At 36.8% G+C, this 21,347-nt stretch overlaps 2 protein-coding genes across 2 annotated transcripts in view; one reads left to right on the top strand and one right to left on the bottom strand.

Annotated features, from left to right (window-relative positions):
- Nucleotides 1-12,837, top strand: part of LOC135216593 (uncharacterized) — an 84,517-nt gene extending 71,680 nt beyond the window's left edge. The window contains exon 4 of the mRNA XM_064251976.1: nt 10,932-12,837. Within this exon, the coding sequence (XP_064108046.1) occupies nt 10,932-11,015 (84 nt within the window). The 3' untranslated portion in view covers nt 11,016-12,837. The remainder of the gene's footprint in view (nt 1-10,931) is intronic.
- The window catches only part of LOC135216603 (uncharacterized), a 465,366-nt gene that overhangs the window by 104,047 nt on the left and 339,972 nt on the right, over nt 1-21,347 (bottom strand). The gene's annotated exons all lie outside the window — the stretch shown is intronic.

The raw sequence follows: 21,347 nt of genomic DNA, 5'->3' as shown, positions 1-21,347 counted from the left end.
TGCCCCACTCCCCCTTCTACTGGGATGGGGCCCGTGTGGTCTACACCGACCTTATCAAAAGGAGTTGCTAGAGAAGAGGCTTGAAGGCTATGATACATGCTCTACACCTCCCTACTACTCTCTTGGCGCTAGCCCTCAAACCTGGGCTCCAACAATCCTTTCATTGTCGGATGGGAGATTATCCTTCTTCGACATACGGCTCAGTTGTCCCCTCTTGGTGCAGAAAGGCTGGTCCTTCATGCTATAAGCTGCTTGCTTTCAGGTCAAGCAACATAAAACCTCGGGTCAGGATGTCAGCTGGATTTTGTTTGGTGGGGACGTATCTCAGTTCGATGCCATATGAAGGTATTCTTATTTCCAGTCCTGCTGCCCACCCAGGCCATAGATACTTTACTATCTGTCCAGATAACAATGCTTGAAAAATTCAGTAATTTAAGCAAATGCTTTCCTAACCTAAATCCAAACAGTAAAGCTAAGAGCTCTAATTTAGAAATTGTTAATTTTGCTTGGTTATGGGGCGAAACCCTCATTTTATAAGTTAACAGATCTATCTGCTCTGGTCCTTGCCCACAATTCCTGGAGGAGAATTTTTCCCTTGACAAAAATGGGACTAACTAGCCCTAAGGGGTCGAAATTAGCTGTTTAGAGGAACAGTAACTTTCAATTTGTGAGGTGGTTATTACTAATTTCCTTAAACTTTTCAGCCCTAGGCTTCAGCTCAAATTATCTTCCCTTCTATCCCACTTCATTCCTAAACACAGTTACCTATACAAGTTCCCTGCACCCTATCTGCTGGTCAAATTCCCTACTATTACTTGCCCCCCCTGTCAATGGCATGTGAGCCTCGTCGAGCAAGGATTTGACTTGGCAATATTCACTTCCATTAGTTCTTTAGTGATGTATGTCTGGATATAATTATCCACATAAAAGGATTTGGTTAGATCTTCTCCTCCCCTCTCTCGGAGATGGGTTTGGAGCACTTGTTGTATAAGATACGGACTACTAGTTATTACAAAAACTACTATGTTAAAGGTGTACATGGCCATTCGTTCAGACTTCCGTCGCCACAAGAAATGAGCATATTTTGCATCATCGGGATGCAGCAAAACTCTATGGAATGCTTTAGAAATATGTGAGATTAAGGCATATGGATCTTGGCGAAACTCAAGGAGTAGATTGTACAATAGTTCTACCAAATTAGGATCAGGATACAAGCAGTTTTTTTGGCAAAAGTTCCCCCTTTACTTTTGAGGAAGCATTAAACACAATACGAAAAGGTGTCGTTAGGATTTTTTTTTTCACACCAAAGAGAAGCAAGTAATATCCTTCAATTTTGGGATCACTGACCTCCTGAATGAATCCTGCTGACAGATAAGTCTGAAGGACGTTCTCGTAATCATTACGGTAGTTAGGATCTTTGAGAAACTGGGTTTCTAGTGCATTCAATTGTGTGAGAGCATTGCGATATTATTGGGGCATTCAGACCTGCAAAACGGTAAGCTAACTTGGTACCCTCATTTCGTACTGATGATACTGCTCTGGACCTTTTGCATGGCAGCATGTTCTGAAATATATTGCTCATGAGGTGCAATTCCTTTGGTGTCCAACTTCCACCACATAACATTGATCTCTTCAGTCGTTAAGGCAACATACTCGTAAAGTGCACACAACCGAGATATCTACCCCTTCTAGGGCCCAACGTGGGACTCGTCCATATGGTGTTACACCATTATGAGTGACAAACAGGCTCACTCCATCGATTTTGTCCATCCCCATAACAAACAAAAATCTAAAATAGCCAGCCACAACAAGAAAGCTAATGTTTTTAGGTCGCCATGAATCTGTTCATTGGCCATAGTACAATCCTTACCCTGCAATTGGGTTTTTATGCTAGAATGAACAACATTGTGAATAGGAGTATTAATGTCATCATGAACAATAAGTTTGGTACGAATTACTCTTGGGCCTATATAAACACGAACACAATACAACATCGAAATTACCTCGAACAATTTGAGAACCAAAGGGCGCAATATTTAATGACAAATGTTTAACTACTGGCAGTTGTATTTCTTAGCTAGCCAACTCGACATTAAGCTACGTTGCCTTCCTGTATCTAAGAACACCCGTGTTTGAAAGGGTTGATCACGAGAGTATACAGTAGCTGTAGCAGTAAGTAACAAAGTAGCTGGGAGTTCATTCATAGGCTCATCCTTGACCATTTTAGCGGTTACTCATGGTTTTTCATCTTTTGACTTTGGTTGAGCTCTCTGTTTTACTTTACTGTTAGACCCTTGGTTTTTACGGGTTGTGAAACTACATGCAAAGATATAGGGGAGGACTGATAACTCGAAAGGCTGGTAGTAGGCGCAACGGACCTGGTTTGGGGTATCTCTTTTGTGGATTAAGCTGTGATGGCATCCATCACACAACTTGTTGTTACAGTCTACTGCCATGACCGGACGCAAAACAATTAAAAGCAGTTTTATAACAGGATCAATTGACGTTTCTTAGCCGCTACAAGTGGATGTTTCATACAATTAAAGGCGGTATGGTTGTCATTACAGAAGGGGCATATTGTTCCATGCGTTACGTTGGCTTCCAACCCCTTTTTTTGTGCTGTCGGCGACAAGTCTTCTCGTTGCAAGGAATCGTCTTCCATGCTATGGATGAGGAAATCTAATACCTCGAACAGTTCATCTATGGAAAAGTCACACTTACAGAGATACTCGACAACCTTTTGATACACTAGACCTTGGGATAGTTTTTGGTTAATGAGGCTCAATAGCATACCTTGATCCAAAGGGGATCCGTTGAGTCGTTTGATTTGCTCAATTAGAACAGTGAGTTCAATGCAGAAGTTTTTGAGTTCAACACAATTGCACTTAGGCACAAAAATGTCAGCCAGTCGCCAATGCAAAATAACTAATGTTTGCTGCTGGTTCCCGTAATATTTTTCCAATAAATCTAGGGCAACGTGATAATTTGCAGCAGTTACACTCAAAGACTGAATCACTTTGAGCAGCTCTCCTTCTAGTGATCCCAATAAATAAGTACACTTAGCCACGTCATCCAAATCACTACGTTGATGAACGTGTGCATTGAACAGTTCTTTAAAGGTAGCGAATTCGCTCTTTTCACCTTTGAATATGGGCAGTGGCAATTCTTTTAATTGCGGCAGACAGGTTTTTGGCTGCGATACGCTAGTCAAGGTGCCAACACGGCTTAATAACAAGGTTATAGTCTGACCCACTTCTTCTAAGGTTGCAGTTATTTTACTTTCGATTGAGGGCTCCAGTTTAAAAGGGTGTGTTAAATACAAAGATCTTAATTGTTGTTTGTCATCCTGAACTCGTTCTAACAAATTTTGATATACTTTCTCGTTTAGCGAATCCAAAAGATTCATTCAGGGCACGACTAATCATGGCGGTCAGGATGACTAAGAAGACTCTATCTAAGTTACTGTGGCGGACGCCATTTTGAGGTTGTTAACAAGCAATTCAAAAGGCTGCAATGGAAATGACGCCGTTGTTAATTAACGTTACATTAACGGTTTCCTCCTAATCGCTTTTCCCGCACACTTGCAGCGGATTAATTTCACAATTCAACAAAATACGCCTTGCACATGAGGGTGAAAACAATGGTTAAGGTAGCCTTGCACTGGCATAGGCTCTTGCTTCAAAATAGCCCCTAATGTGGACGACAAAATTAAACTGGCTCTGTTGCAGAGCACCTGGCCTATGATAACTTTCGTTATGACTTCGACGGAGGTTGGAGGGCACTTGAGAGTGACCAAGTATCAATACATTGAATACCATACTAGAGCTGCCGTTGCTCGGGGATTGGTTCTCTAGGACTATCCAGTTCGACAACAGAGCACAAGTTCAGCCTCGATGTTATGAGGGAGATAGTCCTACCTGAAGGGAAAAGCTCCAGCCCTTACACAAGGACAGCTCAAGGAAAATGCACTGAATTTTGCTGATTTTATTACAAAAATAATACTCTTGATATTATATTTACACATTTCCAAGATGTCTGAACATAATGTACAATGGCCACACGACCACAAGAATTGAAAAAATTCTCAAAAAGGAAACAAAATTTCACTGCAATAATCTTAGGTACATTATTCTAATACAGTGCAGTTTAATTGAAAACACTTTATAACTCACAAGAGCCTATGATGGCCAAGATATACAATAATTACTTACTGTACATGGTTATGGTCACCGATGTCACTCAAGTCTCTCGCAACACCCTTCCGTGTGGAAATGAATAAGTTAACCCTGGAGCCCTCTCTGCTCATTTGATCTTCATTGGATGACTAGAAGTTATGGAGAGAGAGTGACTACTGCCTGCAGGGCCTTTTTATACCCGCCGGAGAGTGTTCCATGGAGAGCCAGAGAGGCTTGCAAATAAAAACACAAAAACACACCCGAGAACAATCCCGTTATTGCCTCCAAAGTGAATACGTGGAAACTTGCCTACCAACAAGGGGGGGGGAAAATGTATGTGGAGCGGCGGGATTACGTCATGAGAAAATAGTGCACGTATGAGAAAATAGTGCACATATTTTTTCACGACAGTACTTGTATGCAGTGTATTGTATATCATGATTTGTGCATTATTATTGCGTAAAAACTTTCAATATAGCTACATCTTGGATGATCTTGCACAATGCTGAAAAAGGCATGCAAAATTTGCTGTTTATTAGTGCTTGTGAGGCAATGGTTATAGTTATAAAAATACGCATGAACCTATCAGTGATATTGGACCGTTCCCTGCACACACAGGTAAAAAAAATGGATTAAGAAACAATTACACAAAAAATGATTTAAACACATGATTCTGAGACAGCTTAAATCATACAAATCATAAAACCTTAAGACAGAACCTGAGCCTCACACAGTATATATAAATATAGACCAGCAATCCTTTGACCCTTCGCCTATTCATAAATGCACTTGCAAACGGCCAGGTAATTTGAGTCCATGACACACACATTCACATACATAACGTTAGCACATAGCCTCACTCAGGTAAGGCGATGGTAGCTGCTTCGACAAGGTGAAAGCATATAATTAAATCTTGTAGATTCTTGAATATCACTGGGATACTCCTAATCCTGCACTTGCAATAAATCGTTACTCGAAACATTTCTCACGTTCAATCAGCACTGCATTAAGTAGAGACTAATGTGTGTGTGCGCGCGCACCCGACAAACACATTACACAAAGGCTGGATTACACAACGGCGACTAGAGCCCGCAACCGTCATAATGACTTGGCTCTACGACTGTCATACCTTGAAAAAAAAAAAGGAAAATCAGCTGATTACGATAAAAGTATGACGCTCGAAGTGTACAATTACGTACGTTGAGATGAAATTTGTGACGAACGTAGTAGACGTAGTACATGTGTGTCGCCGATGATCTAGGTCACACCGACTTTTAACGGTTTTTGGGGACGGCGACTGACGTAAATGCAATCTCGTCAGACGTTAGTCAATTACAACATATGTAATACGGAATCAGGCAAAGGCAACTAACGTAAACTGTGTCGTGAACGTGTTGCAAGTGGGAATAAGTGCTTTACAGGCACTGCTGACAGAGGCACAAGATGTACAAATAGGAAGTTGTGAAGATAAAGCAATGTCTGGACGTGATATAAGACTTTAAATGAGGATGCTGAACTTGCACTGGCCATGGTGGATCATTATACCATCTCGATGTTAAGATTAATGAAAATACGACAGGAACGAAAGTGCAAGCAGGAAAAGAAACGAAGCAGGAGATGCTGGATGTGGTTCTACTTACAAAGAAGAGAAGAAAGGTTAATACGACAACTTGATGAGAAATTGTTGAACGGGTTTCGCCCTATGATGAAACCAAACCCTGCACGAAATCTGACAGCACGTGAGAGCATCTTTAATTACCGACTGAGCAGGTTAAGTCGTACAGTGGAGAGTACCTTTCGCATACTAGCAAACAGGTAGACAATGTTAACAATTATTATATTCTTTTTTTTTTTGGTCTGCTTGTATACCTTTTGTATACCATTTCTTTTCCACAGAAATAATACGTATTTAACATGAAATACCTTTCGTATACCCATCTGATTATGAACCCTTGAGGTCGGCCAGTTAAAAAAATAACTGAATAAACACACATCAATGGAAAGAGGAAGATATGCAAATGCACATGGTGTAAGAAAAAAAATTCCAAAGAATTTTCCCTACAATCCACGAGTTGAAAATGACTCTTTGCAATCCCTTACGAGGCCTCTTTTACAAGATAATCGTATATTTAACCAAGTTATACGATGTTTTTTTTAAATAAAATATTTTATGTTATTTTGTAAAATTATAATTACAGCTCACACAATATCAAAACAGATAAGAACTAAATTCAGTAACAAATTCTGAGTATATTTTTTGTAAAATATTTACGTAAATTTATTCAGATCGAAGTTGCACTAACTTTTTTGGATTATGCATGTCTTTTCCAATATTTCTTTGCACTTTTATTCACAAAATTACAATTATAGCTGCCATACTATCATAATAGGTAAGAACTAAAACCAACAGCAACCCCCCTGGGTTATGAGCAATATGTAAAAAAAATCAGTGAATGTCATGAATAAATGTCAGAAATATATATTGTTACATATATATATATATATATATATATATATATATATATATATATATATATATATATATAGTATATATATGTATGTATATATATATATATATATATCTCATTTAAGGTTGTTTTAATGTATATGAGAGATGAGGCCTTAAAAGTATAAAAAATTTGATACTGAAAATCTTGAATCTCAAATATATACTAATCAAAACAAAAATAGAGGCATGTTTGTCTACTAAACTGTGCCCTTCAACTTTTTTTTATTTCCGAAAACGCACGTGTCGCAATGTGGCTATTGCGCACCCTTTTCGCGCAGGTTGAGGGGTTGCCATTACATCGCGTAAGTCGTAATTGCTACTTACGTCTGCTGTAATCACATTACGTATGTTGAAAGAGCTATACGTACATCGAAAGAGCTCTCGGGTACGTCAGTATGACATGGAGACTTTTGACAGTTGTCGTGGCTTGACTGCGATAACTACGTGCAACAGCTAGTTGTCGCAATCACTTGGCAGATGTCATGAAACTCGGCGACTGTGTGAGCACACATGAAGATTTTGGTCGTAATTACGCTTTTACGACGGTCGTGAGCTTTATTCGCCGATGTGTGATACAGTCTTAAAGACTGAAGTTACCAATGAAGTCTCTCTGCTCTATCCATACTCCACGGCACTCCCTATTCAAACAAAATCCCTAGGGTTTTCAATGCTTAAAATTCAGTGACTCTCAGATGTGGTGGATCACACCCTCCACTCCGCAAGGCACAGGCCTCAAATGCCTTCTGTCTTATTCACTTGCAACCCCGCTATAAAGTGCACTAACAACTCCCCAATAGTTCAACCACCAAATGCAGAATTAAGGCTAGACCATACATCGGCAAATAAAGCTCACAACCGATGTAAAAGCCGAATTACAACTGAATTGCGACCGAAATCTTCATGTGCGCTCATACAATTGCCGAGTTTCATGATATCCGCCAAGTGATTGCAACAACTAGCTGTTCCACGTAGTTATTACGGTCAAGCCACGACAACTGTCAAAAGTCTCCATGTCATGCTGATGTACCCAAGAGCTCTTTCGACATATGTAATATGATTACAGCAGACGTAAGTAGCAATTTCGACGTACGGTGTCCGTTTCGACATACGCAATGTAATTGGCAACCCCTCAACCTGTGCAGAAGAAATGCGCAGTAGCCACACTGTGACACGTGCGTTCTCAGCTATATATATATATATATATATATATTATATATATTTATATATATATATATATATATATATATATATACGTATATATATAATATATTAATTATATATATGTATATATGTTATATTATATTATATATCTATATATATATATATATATCTATATATATAATATATATATAAAAGTTCAAGGGCAGAATTTACCCTACAAAGCTGCTTTCATTTTTATATTTTGATTAGCATATATTTAGGATTCAAGATTTTCAGTATTTTTATATACTCTTATGGTCGAATCTCTCATATACATAAATATAAAACGGCCTTACATGAAATATACGTATATAGTAACAATATAAATATTTCTGACATTTATTCAGGACATTCACTGAGTTTATTCTTAAAAAGTATAAATGTCACTGACTTACTTACAATCAATACTATTTATTGAAAAGGCATTATCTTTTTTAAGTCAAAATTGCATTTTAGATTTTCAGTGTTTTTGATATACTTTGAGAATGTCATAGCCTATATAGATAAACATGACACTCATAAACAAATGTGTTGCCTCTCTCTCTTATTATATAATTTGCTCATAAATATACCCAGGGGGTGCTGTTGGTTTTAGTTCTCATCTTTTATTATAGTATGACAGTTATAATTGTAATTTTGCAAATAAAAGTGCAAAGAGAGATTAGAAAAAACATGTATAATCCAAAAAAGTTAGTGCAGCTTCGATCTGAATAAATTTACGTAAATATTTTACAACAAATATACAAAGAATTTGTTACTGATTTTAGCTCTTATCTGTTTTGCTATTGTGTGAGCTGCAATTATAATTATACAAAATAGCATTAAATTATTTATTACAAAAACATGCACAACTTGGTAAAATTTACGGTTGTTTTGTAAAAGAGGCTCCGCAAGGGATTATAAAAACAGTCATTTTCAACTTCTCATAGAAGGTAGGGAAGATTTTTTTGTAATTTTTTCTTACACCTTGTACATTTGCATATCTTCCTCCTTCCATTGATGTGTCTTTTTTTTCTTTTCTTTTTAGCCGACCTCAAGGGTTTATTATTAGATGGTATACAAAAAGTATTTCATGTTAAATATGGTATATAAAAAGTGTTTCATATTAATACGCTTTTGAACAAGCAGACCAAGTAAAGACAGTATTTACTTTCTTCTTTTGATATAACTGTTAACATTATCTACCTGTTTGCTAGTATGTCAAAGGCACTCTCCACTGCCTTTACTTGCTCAGCCGGCAATTAAAGGTGCTCTCATGTGCTGTCAGATTTCGTGCAGGGTCATCATAGGGCGAGGCCTGTTCATCAATTTCATGGAAAAGTTCCTCTGTAATTCTGGTAGAGTTCCGGTACAGTCCTGGAGTTTCAATTGCCAATTCTTTCATCAAGTTGTCGTAGTACTAACTTTCTCGTCTCTTCTTTTTAAGCAGGACCACATCCAGCATCCAGCATCTCCTGCTTCGTTTCTTTTGCTTCTTGCGCTTTCGTTCCTGCCATATTTTCATTATTCTTAACATCAAGATGGCAAAGTAATGATCCACCATGGTCAGTGCACGTTCAGGATCATCATTTACAGCGTCTAATATCATGTCCAGATATTGCTCAATCTTCACAACTTCCTGTCCTTCCATCTTGTGCCTCTGTCAGCAGCGCCTGGAAAGGGAATGAGTGCAAACTCTCACCAACCCGCTTTTATATGCATTGCAACACGTTCACAACACAGTTAACGTAAGTCGCCTGTCTGATTCCGTATTACGTATGTTGTAATTGACTTACGTGTGACGAAATTGCATTTACGTAAGTCGCCGTCCCATAAAACCATTAGAAGTGGGTGTGGCCTAGATCATCGGTAACATACGTGTAGGTCTAGGTACGTCGCAAATCTCATATCAATGTACGTGATGCTGTCGTAATTGTACATTGCATGCGTCGTACTGTTGTCGTAATCAGCTGATTTTATATTTCAAGGACCGCGACAGACGTAAAACCAAGATGGGTGGGCTCAAGTTGCCGATGTGTGATCCAGCCTTGAATGTAGTAAACTAAATTTTTCTATGGTTGCTTCATTATCATTATGTGACAATGCTCTTATGGCACAGCCAAACTTTACAAGATCTTGTTGTCTCTTTGGAATGGGGAACTATAAATCATTAAAGCGCTCTTTCATCATCCCATATTTTCATTCCTGGTCTTATTTGTGATACAGTTGTAGTGGGACGGCCGCACCTTCTTTCAAATGTCTTATTTTCCCTTTACTGGGCTGAACTGACAGATTCTTTCCGCTCCTTTTCGTGTAATGTGGTGTCAGCCTAAATGCCCATTTGATCTAGGACTTCCACTTTGGCCATTCTCTGCGAGATTCTGAGTCTTCTCATGTACCTGTGTCCTACAATTACCAGTTCTACCGCACCTGCGACTGAGTGTTCCTCTGTCCCTCTCCCTTTTTCATCCAATCCCAAACCATGTAAACCGTCGTTATCTCAAGTCGTATGTGTAGCATTCAAACACTACACTACCTCAGCCGTTTCCTTAATTGTAATATGATCTTACCAGTGCACCTCAGCCATGCATGTAAGCTTTATACAGTCCTCCCTTGTCGTAGTAAATTTTCGTGTCACTCCTTCAATTAATTTGACTCTGTTGACGTGAGGAACATGGAATTCTGTGGTTTACCATTTTTCTTCATCGTTGTTGCTGATCTTTTGTAAAGTACCCTTTCACAATAAAATAGGTCACCAACCTAACAGGCAGACATGCCTCAACTCTTCCAATGTGAAATAGAAATAAGTAAATACTGTGAACAAATAAAATTTCATATTTAACCATTTCACAAAGTAATATAAGTGAATTACTGTAAAATACATGGATAAATTAAATATCAAAGAACATGATTTGCTGCAGGTTAACACAGCCATACAGGGTTTAAAGAATAAAGTTACCCTGAATTTCAAAAGAAGTTTTCACTTTCTCCAAATATGGTTTAGCAAGTCGAGGGTTTTGTGGGTACTTAATTCACTAGAAATCCGATATTCTTTAATTAATTTGCAGCTTGAAGAAGGTGAGATTGATGTACGACTGGCCTCCTTCAAGGGATGTTTCCTACAACGTTTGGCCAGACAACGACGTCCCTGAGGCTACCCACAGACCAACTTAGCCCATCCCAGGTCCAATACTGTAAAAATGAGTCTAACACCAGACCCACTTGCACAATTCTGGGCTCGGCTATTCATCCGGGACCTCGAGGACGTGGCTCTCATGGTCTATCCCTGGCCTAGGATTCCTATCACTCGATTTTGAAGAAAACCAGTTTTTAGATACCTGCTATTTTCCTACTTACTCCTGAAACTCCACAAATGATAACTCTTGGTGCAAATAATTATACTTTTAGAATTAAGATTTGTGGAACTCAAGCAAGCTGATTGTTCCACTTTTATTTACTCTGGACTTTTTCGCCTCTTATTTCTTAAATTATCTTTATTACATTCATTTAGTATTCACAAATGAGATTATTCAGCAGAGATACGTCAGATTTCAGCCTTTCCCTGGAATTCTAAAGTCATTCACATTTCTGTTGCGGAATATAAGGAGCCATCTTTGTTATAGCTTTTAAAGAATAAAAAAAGTAGCTTTCATTTTCAACCATTATCATTACGACTGTCCTCAATGTTTTATCCAGTATTTGTAAAATGAAATATTTGTACTTTTTGAAGAAGTCAGTACATATACTACCTGTGTCTGCTCGATAGCTCATTTCAGCACTTGATCTGTTGATAGAGGAAAACCGAATTGCCGGCACTGTTAGATAATATTGTCAAGGGGATTTAATAATGAGGCAAAAGGAGGAACAGCCGCAGTTACGAAATGACATGTGGATAATTTTTCATTCCATGAAAAGCAATATGGCTGTATCTCATGAATAATTTCTTATATTTATTAATTAATTAATTAGGTTAGGATAGATATATAGTTATGTATAAAAAGAGATCACTCAAATTAATGTTAACTCATTCTGCACAGATCGATATATGATCCATTCACGGATCGGAATAGTTTAATTGCACTCTCTTTAAACGAGTAGTCAACGAAAAATATTACAATTAGCTTGGCAAGATGTGTTTGCATCTGCTTCATTGTTCATTTTGAATGTCAATGATACTTTGAATGCAATTACCTCCAGCATGGTTGCTTTCCAATCTAGGCTTATTAGCATTTGTTTACACAGACCAATGAGTTATGGCTCTACTCTCCAAAGATTGGGTTAGCGTTCTTTCTAAGAAGCATCCCTTATGCAACAGAACCTTCTAAAATGTTTTTTTTTATGCTCTGAACTCATTAACCTCAAAAACTTATTCAATGCAGATAGTATACGAAGCAGCGTTCAAGTTTCATGACATCATATAGGTTTAATCTGTTGCCTGACGGCCTGAGGCACTTAGCTGTATGGTGAATACAACGATCACAAAAGAACATTAGATTGGGCTTAGGATCCGATAAGTGAAGCCAAGATGGCGGCGGCAGGGGTTGAATCACTGTTTAGCGACAGCTTTCTTCACTACCCAGCCAAGCTGAAGTTAGAAATCACCTAACAAAAACAATAATTTTGGGGGGCCAGTAAGCAAATGGCAGCCAATTTTAATTTATTTTTATGTTTTGTAATTTTCATATGCCTCAGGTAGTCGGTACATAAGAACACTAGATTAGGCACAGCTAATGAACAAGCAATGCGGGAGATGAAGCCATCGCCGCCATCTTGGTGCTGGATAGAAACTAAAAAAGCCCGGCTCGGAGTAGTAGAAATTTTTAATGCGCGTTTATCAAATATTCTGTGATCTAACCCACTTAGGAATAAATACAATTTTAAAACTTGACATAAGTGAAAAAAAAAAGTTATGTATGCTAACAGTATCATTCAAAACATTAATAAGAGTTTCTTTATATCTTTTACAGTTAAATAAAACTGAAATGTTTATAGATTTAGATCATGACTTGAAAATGTTATTATTTGATGAATTTTTTACTTATAGGGCAGAGACGTCACCAAACCGACAAAGTTGTAGCTAAAGAGTTGAATCTTTTGAATTATATATTTTCTTAAAATGGCTTCTGTAAGAGAACCTTACGTTCCATATTAACGTTGATGTCATCGTTTATTTTCCTTTTCTACAATTTTTCAAACTAAGGAAAAGAGCCATACTTACAAAATTATTATTGATAGATAAACGATGAAATCAACGTTAATATGGAACGTAAGGTTCTCTTTTTATTAACTGCTATATATTAGCCAAACTACACAAGCCATTTTAAGAAAATATATAATTCAAAAGATTCAACTCTTTAGCTACAACTTTGTCGGTTTGGTGACGTCTCTGCCCTATAAGTAAAAAATTCATCAAATAATAACATTTTCAAGTCATGATCTAAATCTATAAACATTTCAATTTTATTTAACTGTAAAAGATATAAAGAAACTCTTATTAATGTTTTGAATGACACTGTTAGCATTTCTACTGTTAAAAATTTGTACTACTCCTAGCCGGGCTTGGAGTTTCTATCGTACACCAAGATGGCGGCGATGGCTTCATCTCCCGCAATGCTTGTTAAATGGCTGTGCCCAATCTAGTGTTCTTATGTGATCATTTGGTGAATATTACATGAGTTGCCCTGATGACCTATGGTGCAGGTTAGTAAACATGAACAAGCAAACTCAAGGCAAAAACAACTCACTGCAGTACCAACTACTTAAGAATCTACATTCACTGTTAGGAGACTAAGATGAAATCAATATTAACTACCCTGACAGAGCAAGGTTCAATTTCCACATGATCAGCTTCCATGTTAAAAGTGGAAGACACTAAGAAGAAACCATTTGTGTTGCATTTGCAATACTGATAATGCCAGTCTCATACTATCTGTGTATTAAGCGTAGAGATTGAAAGAGGTTCTGATGCAAGCAGTTATACGGTACCTCAAGGACTACTAGCATTGGAGCCATTTTACACAAAACAGCCATGCTGGATTTCATTTGCATTTTGTCTGTCATTTGACCTCATTTAATCAGTTATGTTTGTTTCAGTGTCTATACAGCTTCTTCCATTGAATGTGCCTCTAGATGGAATGGCGCTCTGCAAGTAGTTTGGTAGCACAGTAACTATTTAGTGCTCTTTCCTATACAGAAAATGTTGTAGTATATGTTTCCTTTTTACTTACTATTTGGATGGTTGTAGGGTGCTGACGCTGCAAATTTGTTAATAATGAATTAAGTGGAGTAGTAATTAGGATTTTGCACACTTCTTCCAATTTTATATAACATGTGTTCTTAAAAAACATGAATTTTCGTGCCAAAAAATCAGTGGTCAAATAAAAAACACTAACATTTGTATATATATATACATATATATATATATATATATATATATATATATATATATATTATATATATATATATATGTATATATATATATATATATATATATTTTTTAATAATTATATTAATTTATAAAAATATATAACATACCATACATACAATATTATAAATACAATAATACATTACATAACAATAATCATACATACATACATACATACATATATATTAACATAACTGTGAGCTTCGACTTAAACTAGAAAGAAAAAAATGTACTTCAGAGACGATCTCACAGGAAATAAGTTAAGTAAATTCGTGAAATACAAAAGTTACCTTTATCGTAATCGTAAGAAGGTACTCGGGTAAATCATGAAATCAGTGACCCACAATATCATGAGTGTAACTGTAGTTTACTGGATTTCTTGTCTATAAATACACATACACTGGATATGAACATATTTATTTTGTGGGTATATGACCAATAACAAATCACACATAAGACCTCAAAGCAAACACTTGTAATACTGTACTGTAATACAGCATTTGGCTGTATATTTGATACATGTAATTTTTTAAAATGCAAAATTAATTTTTTTATGCAAACTCATCACTTATAATTAGACCAGCGTTGTGTTCAGCAAATTTTGTAATCATTGTAGGTACTCCAGACCTAAAGAAAACTGTCTGCTGGTCAGCAGCAGTTCGCATGAATTGCCCCGATCCTCAGGTTCCCAGCAGGTAAGAGCTTCCCAATCTCTTCATGTGGTTTTGCTAAAACTGTAGGGTAGGTAGGCACTCCAATTACAAGTAAAGGATATGCATATAAAGCCTGAATTCGACAGGCATAGGGACAGAAAAGTCAGTATCAACTTATACCTTTCTCGATGGCTCAGTGGTCAAGGGTCATTGCACGCTATTGCTTCCCAACCAGGCGGCAGTTTGATTCCCACTGGTGTCGAGGCACAAATTATCCTTGAGTCTAAGTGATTTTCGAGGCATATTGCATTGGATATTAAACAACATTGGTGGCTTAATTTCTGAGAAAATAAAAAAATGTCACAGAGAATGTAACAGAAAATCATAATTGGCCACATATTACAAACTTACCAATCAGCCATCATGGTGGAGGTTGGTTGACATTGATTTCAGCTTATATTTCTCTTGATGTTTCAGTGATCAAAGAGTCACTGTATGTCATTGTTCCCCAACCAGGTATTGGTTTGAAACTCATTGGTGTCGAAGCACTTGTCAATTATAATTCTCCTTGGGTGTATGTTATTCACAAGATTTAGTGAATTAGTTACAAAATAACGTTTGTGGCTTAATATTTGTGAAAACTATGAAAGAGACATTGCTGCACTCCTTGGTTCCTCTTTGTCAGGGCATTCACAGAGGAAGACCAAGAAAGAAAGAACACTGCACCCTGATTCGGCTACATAACCTAAAGTTATGTTCCCACCACTAAGTCAACTGATAGGGACAGCTCTACAAATTCCACTCCTCGGCAAAGGCTTCTAGTAGAGTGCAAAGTTCATTACCTCAAAAGTGGAGATGTTAGAGGAAGCCCATCCTCAGGATAAGGGGCAATAAGAATCCTGAATCAAGGTTTGTGGGCAGGTACAGCTAAGCTTTTTGGTACAAATGAAAGTTACTAACTAAGGGTCTAATCATCGTTTGCTGAAGCTATTCAAAGATTGCCCCAACCTTTCAAACTTTAAACTTTGAGTTTAATGACTTTAAACAGAAAAGAGAAATCTAAAATTCTGCATGATTGAGAAAGCAATGCTGCCTCTGTAGAAAAACATCCACTTTCAGTATTAGGTGGCAAACCTTAAAGCGAGAAGAACTACATCTCCAGGATCTCATAGAACCAGTAATGATGAGGTTGATGTGAGCATTTCTTCATCTAGGAAGCCTGCTAGAGATTATTCACCATCTAAGAACACAACTGACAAAAACTATTTTCATTTTAGTTATTAACTAAATCTATATAATTAGAGCCACTGTAAGAAATCTGAAGTGTCATACATTACAGGAAAGTTACATCATCAATTCACCATGGGAAAATTCACCATGAGGACAAAATATTTGATGAAATAAGAGAAAATTTTAAAAGAATTTATCTACACATACAATTTGGAAGCATGGAGAATTTAACACTTACATTATGTGCTGTCTACAAGTATATCCAATTCAATAACAGATATTATGTGCTAATCCTATCAAAATGTCATGGATGCAATTATCTTCAATCTACTTTGAAACATGTATGCTTGAAAGCCAGGTGTGTTGGGGTGCACGTCTGAAGACACCAATGCATCTCATGTATGCAAACAGAGGGAGGCATACTTCTTGATCTACTTCAGAGAATCTGATCTTTCCAGGTGTTGAATGTCAGAAATGCCATCAAAGGTTGGGGAAGGTGAAAGAGATAACCTCTTCTAAGATACTCCATTTTCAGTCTCAGCATTTTGAAATATGGTATTGCCGAGTGTGGCTCTCACATCAGCATTGGTCTGATCCTGATACCACTCAAAATCAAGACATTTCCAGTTTGCTAATGTGGCATTGGTACAAACATCTGTTTGTTGCAAGTCCCGTAGCTAGTCTCTAGCGTCTGTTACCTTGGACTGTACTTGATACATGCTTGTCTTACCAATAACTCTTGTCGTTGGCGCAAGAGTTCTTAGGAGTGTCTCCTTTGCAGTTCCCCCTGCTGAAAGCCTGATCCTTGATGCAAAAGTTTGTATGATCCACAGTAGAGCAATAAATATACTCTACTTAGATTTCCAATAGGCCTTTGACAAAGTTTCACACAAGAAACTAATGAAAAAAGTTAGAGTTTTAGGAATTGTAGGAGAAATAGCAGACTGGATTGAAGACTGGCTAACTTATAGAAAACAGTGAGTCATAATAAATGTCAAAGAAACAGAATGGGCAAATGTAACAAGCGGAGTTCCTCAGGGTTATATCCTTGGCCCTCTCTTGTTTATCATTTACATTAATGACACTGATGCAAGTTTAATAGTAGTATAGCCAAATTTCCAGATGACACAAAACTAGGTGTAAATGCAGCAGACCCAGATACAGTGGAAAGTTAAAAAAATTATCTGAATGAAAATAGGAGAGTGGTCAAAAAGATGGTAAATGCCTTTTAACTTGGATAAGTGTAAACTGTTACTTGCTGCTTGGGAATAACATAAATAAGTGTAGAGCAAGAGGAAGACCTTGGAGTCATTATTACCAAGGACTTAAAATCCACAAAACAGTGCATAAAAGCTAAAAAGAAGGCACAGAAACTAGTGGGATACATAAAGAGGCAGTTCAAATACAGAAACAAGGAAATGGTGTTGCACCTCTACACATCAATAGTTAGACCTTATCTTGAATATGCAGTACAGTTTTGGTCACAACACTAAGAAAGGATATAAATAGATTAGAAGGGGTACAAGCAAGAGCCACAAAGTTAATTTCATCCATCAGGCAAGTAAGTTACCAAAGACGACTAGAGAGCCTCAACATGTATTGCTTAGAAACATGCGTATTGCGAGTACCACTAATAGAAACATTTAAAATACTGAAAGGCATAAGAAAAGTAGACAGTAACTTATTTACATTAAACGAAAACCTGACAAGAAATAATGGATGGAAAATAGAACTTAAGAGATACAACACATCCCATTGTGGGGAACTTCTTTACATACATGGATAAACTGCCACCAGAAGTTGTAAACAGCAACAGTGTGGAAAAGTTTTAAAAAAAGCTAGACAAAATCATTAGGACTCTGAATGAACAGTAAAACCTGCTCCTAAAGATAAGTGAGCACACAATGACTCCTCAGATGGACTGACAAGTCTTTGAGACATCCTAATCCTTGTAAATCTTTGTAACTTTCAGTCTCTTTCAGTATCACAACCTTTGCTGTGACCCTGGTCTTCAAAGCAGGAATTCGTTTCTGTTAAAGCCCTGTTGTTAACATAATGCTGCCATGGGTTGGATCCATGTGCATGGCTCTAAGTGGGAAAGTTTTACTGAAGGGTCTCTCTGGGTGGCTTTGGAACTAAATCTGTCCTTTCAGTTGCTCTCTTATTGTATACTGTTTAACCAGACCACTATGTCAAAACATTTGGCTCTCATATGGCTGGATAGAAATAAAGTTGTCCCTGACCTTCACTGTTCCTCCAGTCTTTAGTGTTACTCCATTAGCACTGACATCAATACAACTTTGGTCCAAGTACCAGTTTAAAGAAGGACTTCTGGTTGTGAGGGAGCACAGAAAACACCTTGGATGAAACTACAGAATACATGAGGTGCCACAGTGCCAAAGTGCACCATGACACACAGTTAAGTAAGGCAGCATGCAGGAATGCAGTTTCCATCACTTAACTAAGAATAAATTTACCAGCAGCATACAATAGATATGAATACTGGTAACAACAAGTACAAATAACTTGATAGTAGTGGCATTTCCTCCTTCAGGAATGTCACTGGAAACCTACTGCAAAGGTAACAGACCCACTGGGCAGGTGACCAATTCGGTAGGTAGGTCAGGTGAGAAGGGCAAATTAAACTTATCTAAGACAAAACCTAAATATCTATAACAGGAATCTCTGAAACTTCCTACATTAATAACTTTTTACTAGAATAGCAGTTAAAAAACCTGTGGGCAACAAACTGCAATTTTCACCATCAAAATACTGTTAAAAAATTTTGTATTTCAGAAATTAAATTTTTAAGAATTATTGCTTAAATTTTAACATACTTCTCAAATATACAGCTTACATGGCATTCCAAGCCACACATACACATTGGCCATGGCACCTCTAGGAAGAACTTAGCAAAGATGTTGAAATGAGCTAATAAAGTATAACATATAATTACAAAACAGTAGCATTAAAATGTTATAATTCGAAGAATTTATTTTCATTTTGTGTAAGGTATTTGCTATGAAAACATTGAAAGCTCTCCCACTGAACTAATTTTTAAACAATGCAATTGAGAACATCTATTACCCAAGATGGCTAGTTATAAAATAGAAAGGCAGAGTACAGTACATTTAACATAATAAAAGAAAGAGAAAAATACTCCTACAATAATACTGATACTGTACGTATGATTAATTCTGAAATATCTCCTAAAGTATATTGTATAGAAGTAATGTTAGCAAAGAGGCTTACAAAACTACCTCAGAAATAAGCTCACGTGTGTATCATTCACATACACGTCAGCATCACTTATCAACATCAAGTGAATGAAAAAAACACTGGAGAACAGGAAAGCTTTATGCCATCTGCAAGCTGCTTTGCTTTCCTCTCAGATCAACCAATACGGCTTTGTGCAAAACGAGATGATAAACTTCACATGGAATTTCACCAAAATATTTTTCATACACCAACAAAACAAAAAAATGAGGCTAAAAGGATTAAAAGGCTGCTTGATTAACGAAAAGATAGAAAATGCGAGTATTATTTCATTCTGGCAGAATGATCAGCCAAACTATCGAAAAAAAAGAGGGGGAAGGGCTACTACCTACAAGTTTAACACACCAAAAAAGACGGAAATTTACTTGATGGGAACCTGGATCTTTCAGACATGCTCAGTGCTGCCAACTAGGCTAGAAATTTCTTTAAGTCAGGAATAAAGTTTGGTTAGGAAGTTTACTGACCATGAATTTGGGCTTATTACAAATGATGCATTTGTGTGAACATATTTTTCACACTTTGATGGTAGACTTTATTTTGATGAACATACTGTGTGTATAAAACTGTTATGTAGAGAGTTCTGCATTGTAAGATTTTATATGGAAATAGTTGTTGAACAGTTAATGAAAAATACATTTTATAACTATGACAAAATTGTTTTAAAACTTTTTATATTAGGCTTTAACTATCCAGCTCCATCATCCTTTGCTCGTAGTTCCAAGAGACCAGTGATCACATTTCTTCTCAAATGAATAGTGAAAATTATGCAAGGTAAGTTCAGAACACTGGACAACTAAGAGGAAAGACAGTAATGGGAAAAAATGAAAAGTTGATGGAAAGCAGCAAGTAGGATAGGTATCCCCCTAAGGGTCCCTATCTGCAAACTCCAAGCTAACAAACTATTATCATTGTAAATTTAAAAGTCACATATTTATACAGTTGCTTTTCCACTAATTATCATGACTTCACAAAAAGGTACTTCTCTCAGTAGGTAAGGCATTTTCCTCATATGATGAATGAACATCCTAAATTTCTCACTTCCCTTAAACAGTTATTTGTTTCATCACCAGATCATAACTTTAACCCTTTGAGATTCCAATAACATCAAGCAAATATTATCCCCTTCAATTCTGATGATGTTATTCAGAAAAATGAAAATCTTGAAAACTTTGATGCTGGGTAGTATTGGGACTGTCTGGGATGCTGTTAGGTGGCTTCATTCCATCTCCCAAAAATCGAAGAGTCAGGCTAGGCCAGTCCAAAGAGAATTAAACACTACCTTAATTACGAACATTCAAGTTATGAACATTCAGAGATACCAACAAACGTGATCATAAATTAATTTTTTGTGTTTTGAGTGCTCCCCTTTGGCCACCCTTAAGTTCAAATTTGGTTCTTCGTACAATTTATTTAAGATTTATGCATCATTTGTATTAATAAAGTACTGTACTCTATAAAATACAGTACTGTATGTACAGTGTACAGTTCTGTATTGACTTTATATCATACTGTACTTGAATAGGCGTGAAGACTAACTTACAAACAATTCAAGATATGAACAGCCATTTGGAATGTAACTCGTTCATATGTAGGGTAGTGTCTGTATCACTGAACCAGTTCTAAATTGAGAATCATAAAATTCTTACGTATTTTACACAAGTTCCTATGGGCAATAATATAAAAAAGTTATCATTAGGAAAGAAACTGACTGGACTTCCTGATGGTGTAAAAAGAATTTATAAATTGTTATTACATTTCCTTAAAAAATATGCATCTCCAAAAAGTACACATTTTTTCACAGCTAATTCCAAAGCACTATTTTGGATTTATAATTTTATTGGTTTTTACTTCAGACCAGCTCTGGTCACACCTCCCCTCCACTCCCTAAAATCTGCCCAAAA

The sequence above is a fragment of the Macrobrachium nipponense genome, chromosome 19 (assembly GCF_015104395.2).
Source record: "Macrobrachium nipponense isolate FS-2020 chromosome 19, ASM1510439v2, whole genome shotgun sequence".
Taxonomy (NCBI): Eukaryota; Metazoa; Arthropoda; class Malacostraca; order Decapoda; family Palaemonidae; genus Macrobrachium; species Macrobrachium nipponense.
This window is presented reverse-complemented; position numbering and strand designations above follow the sequence as displayed.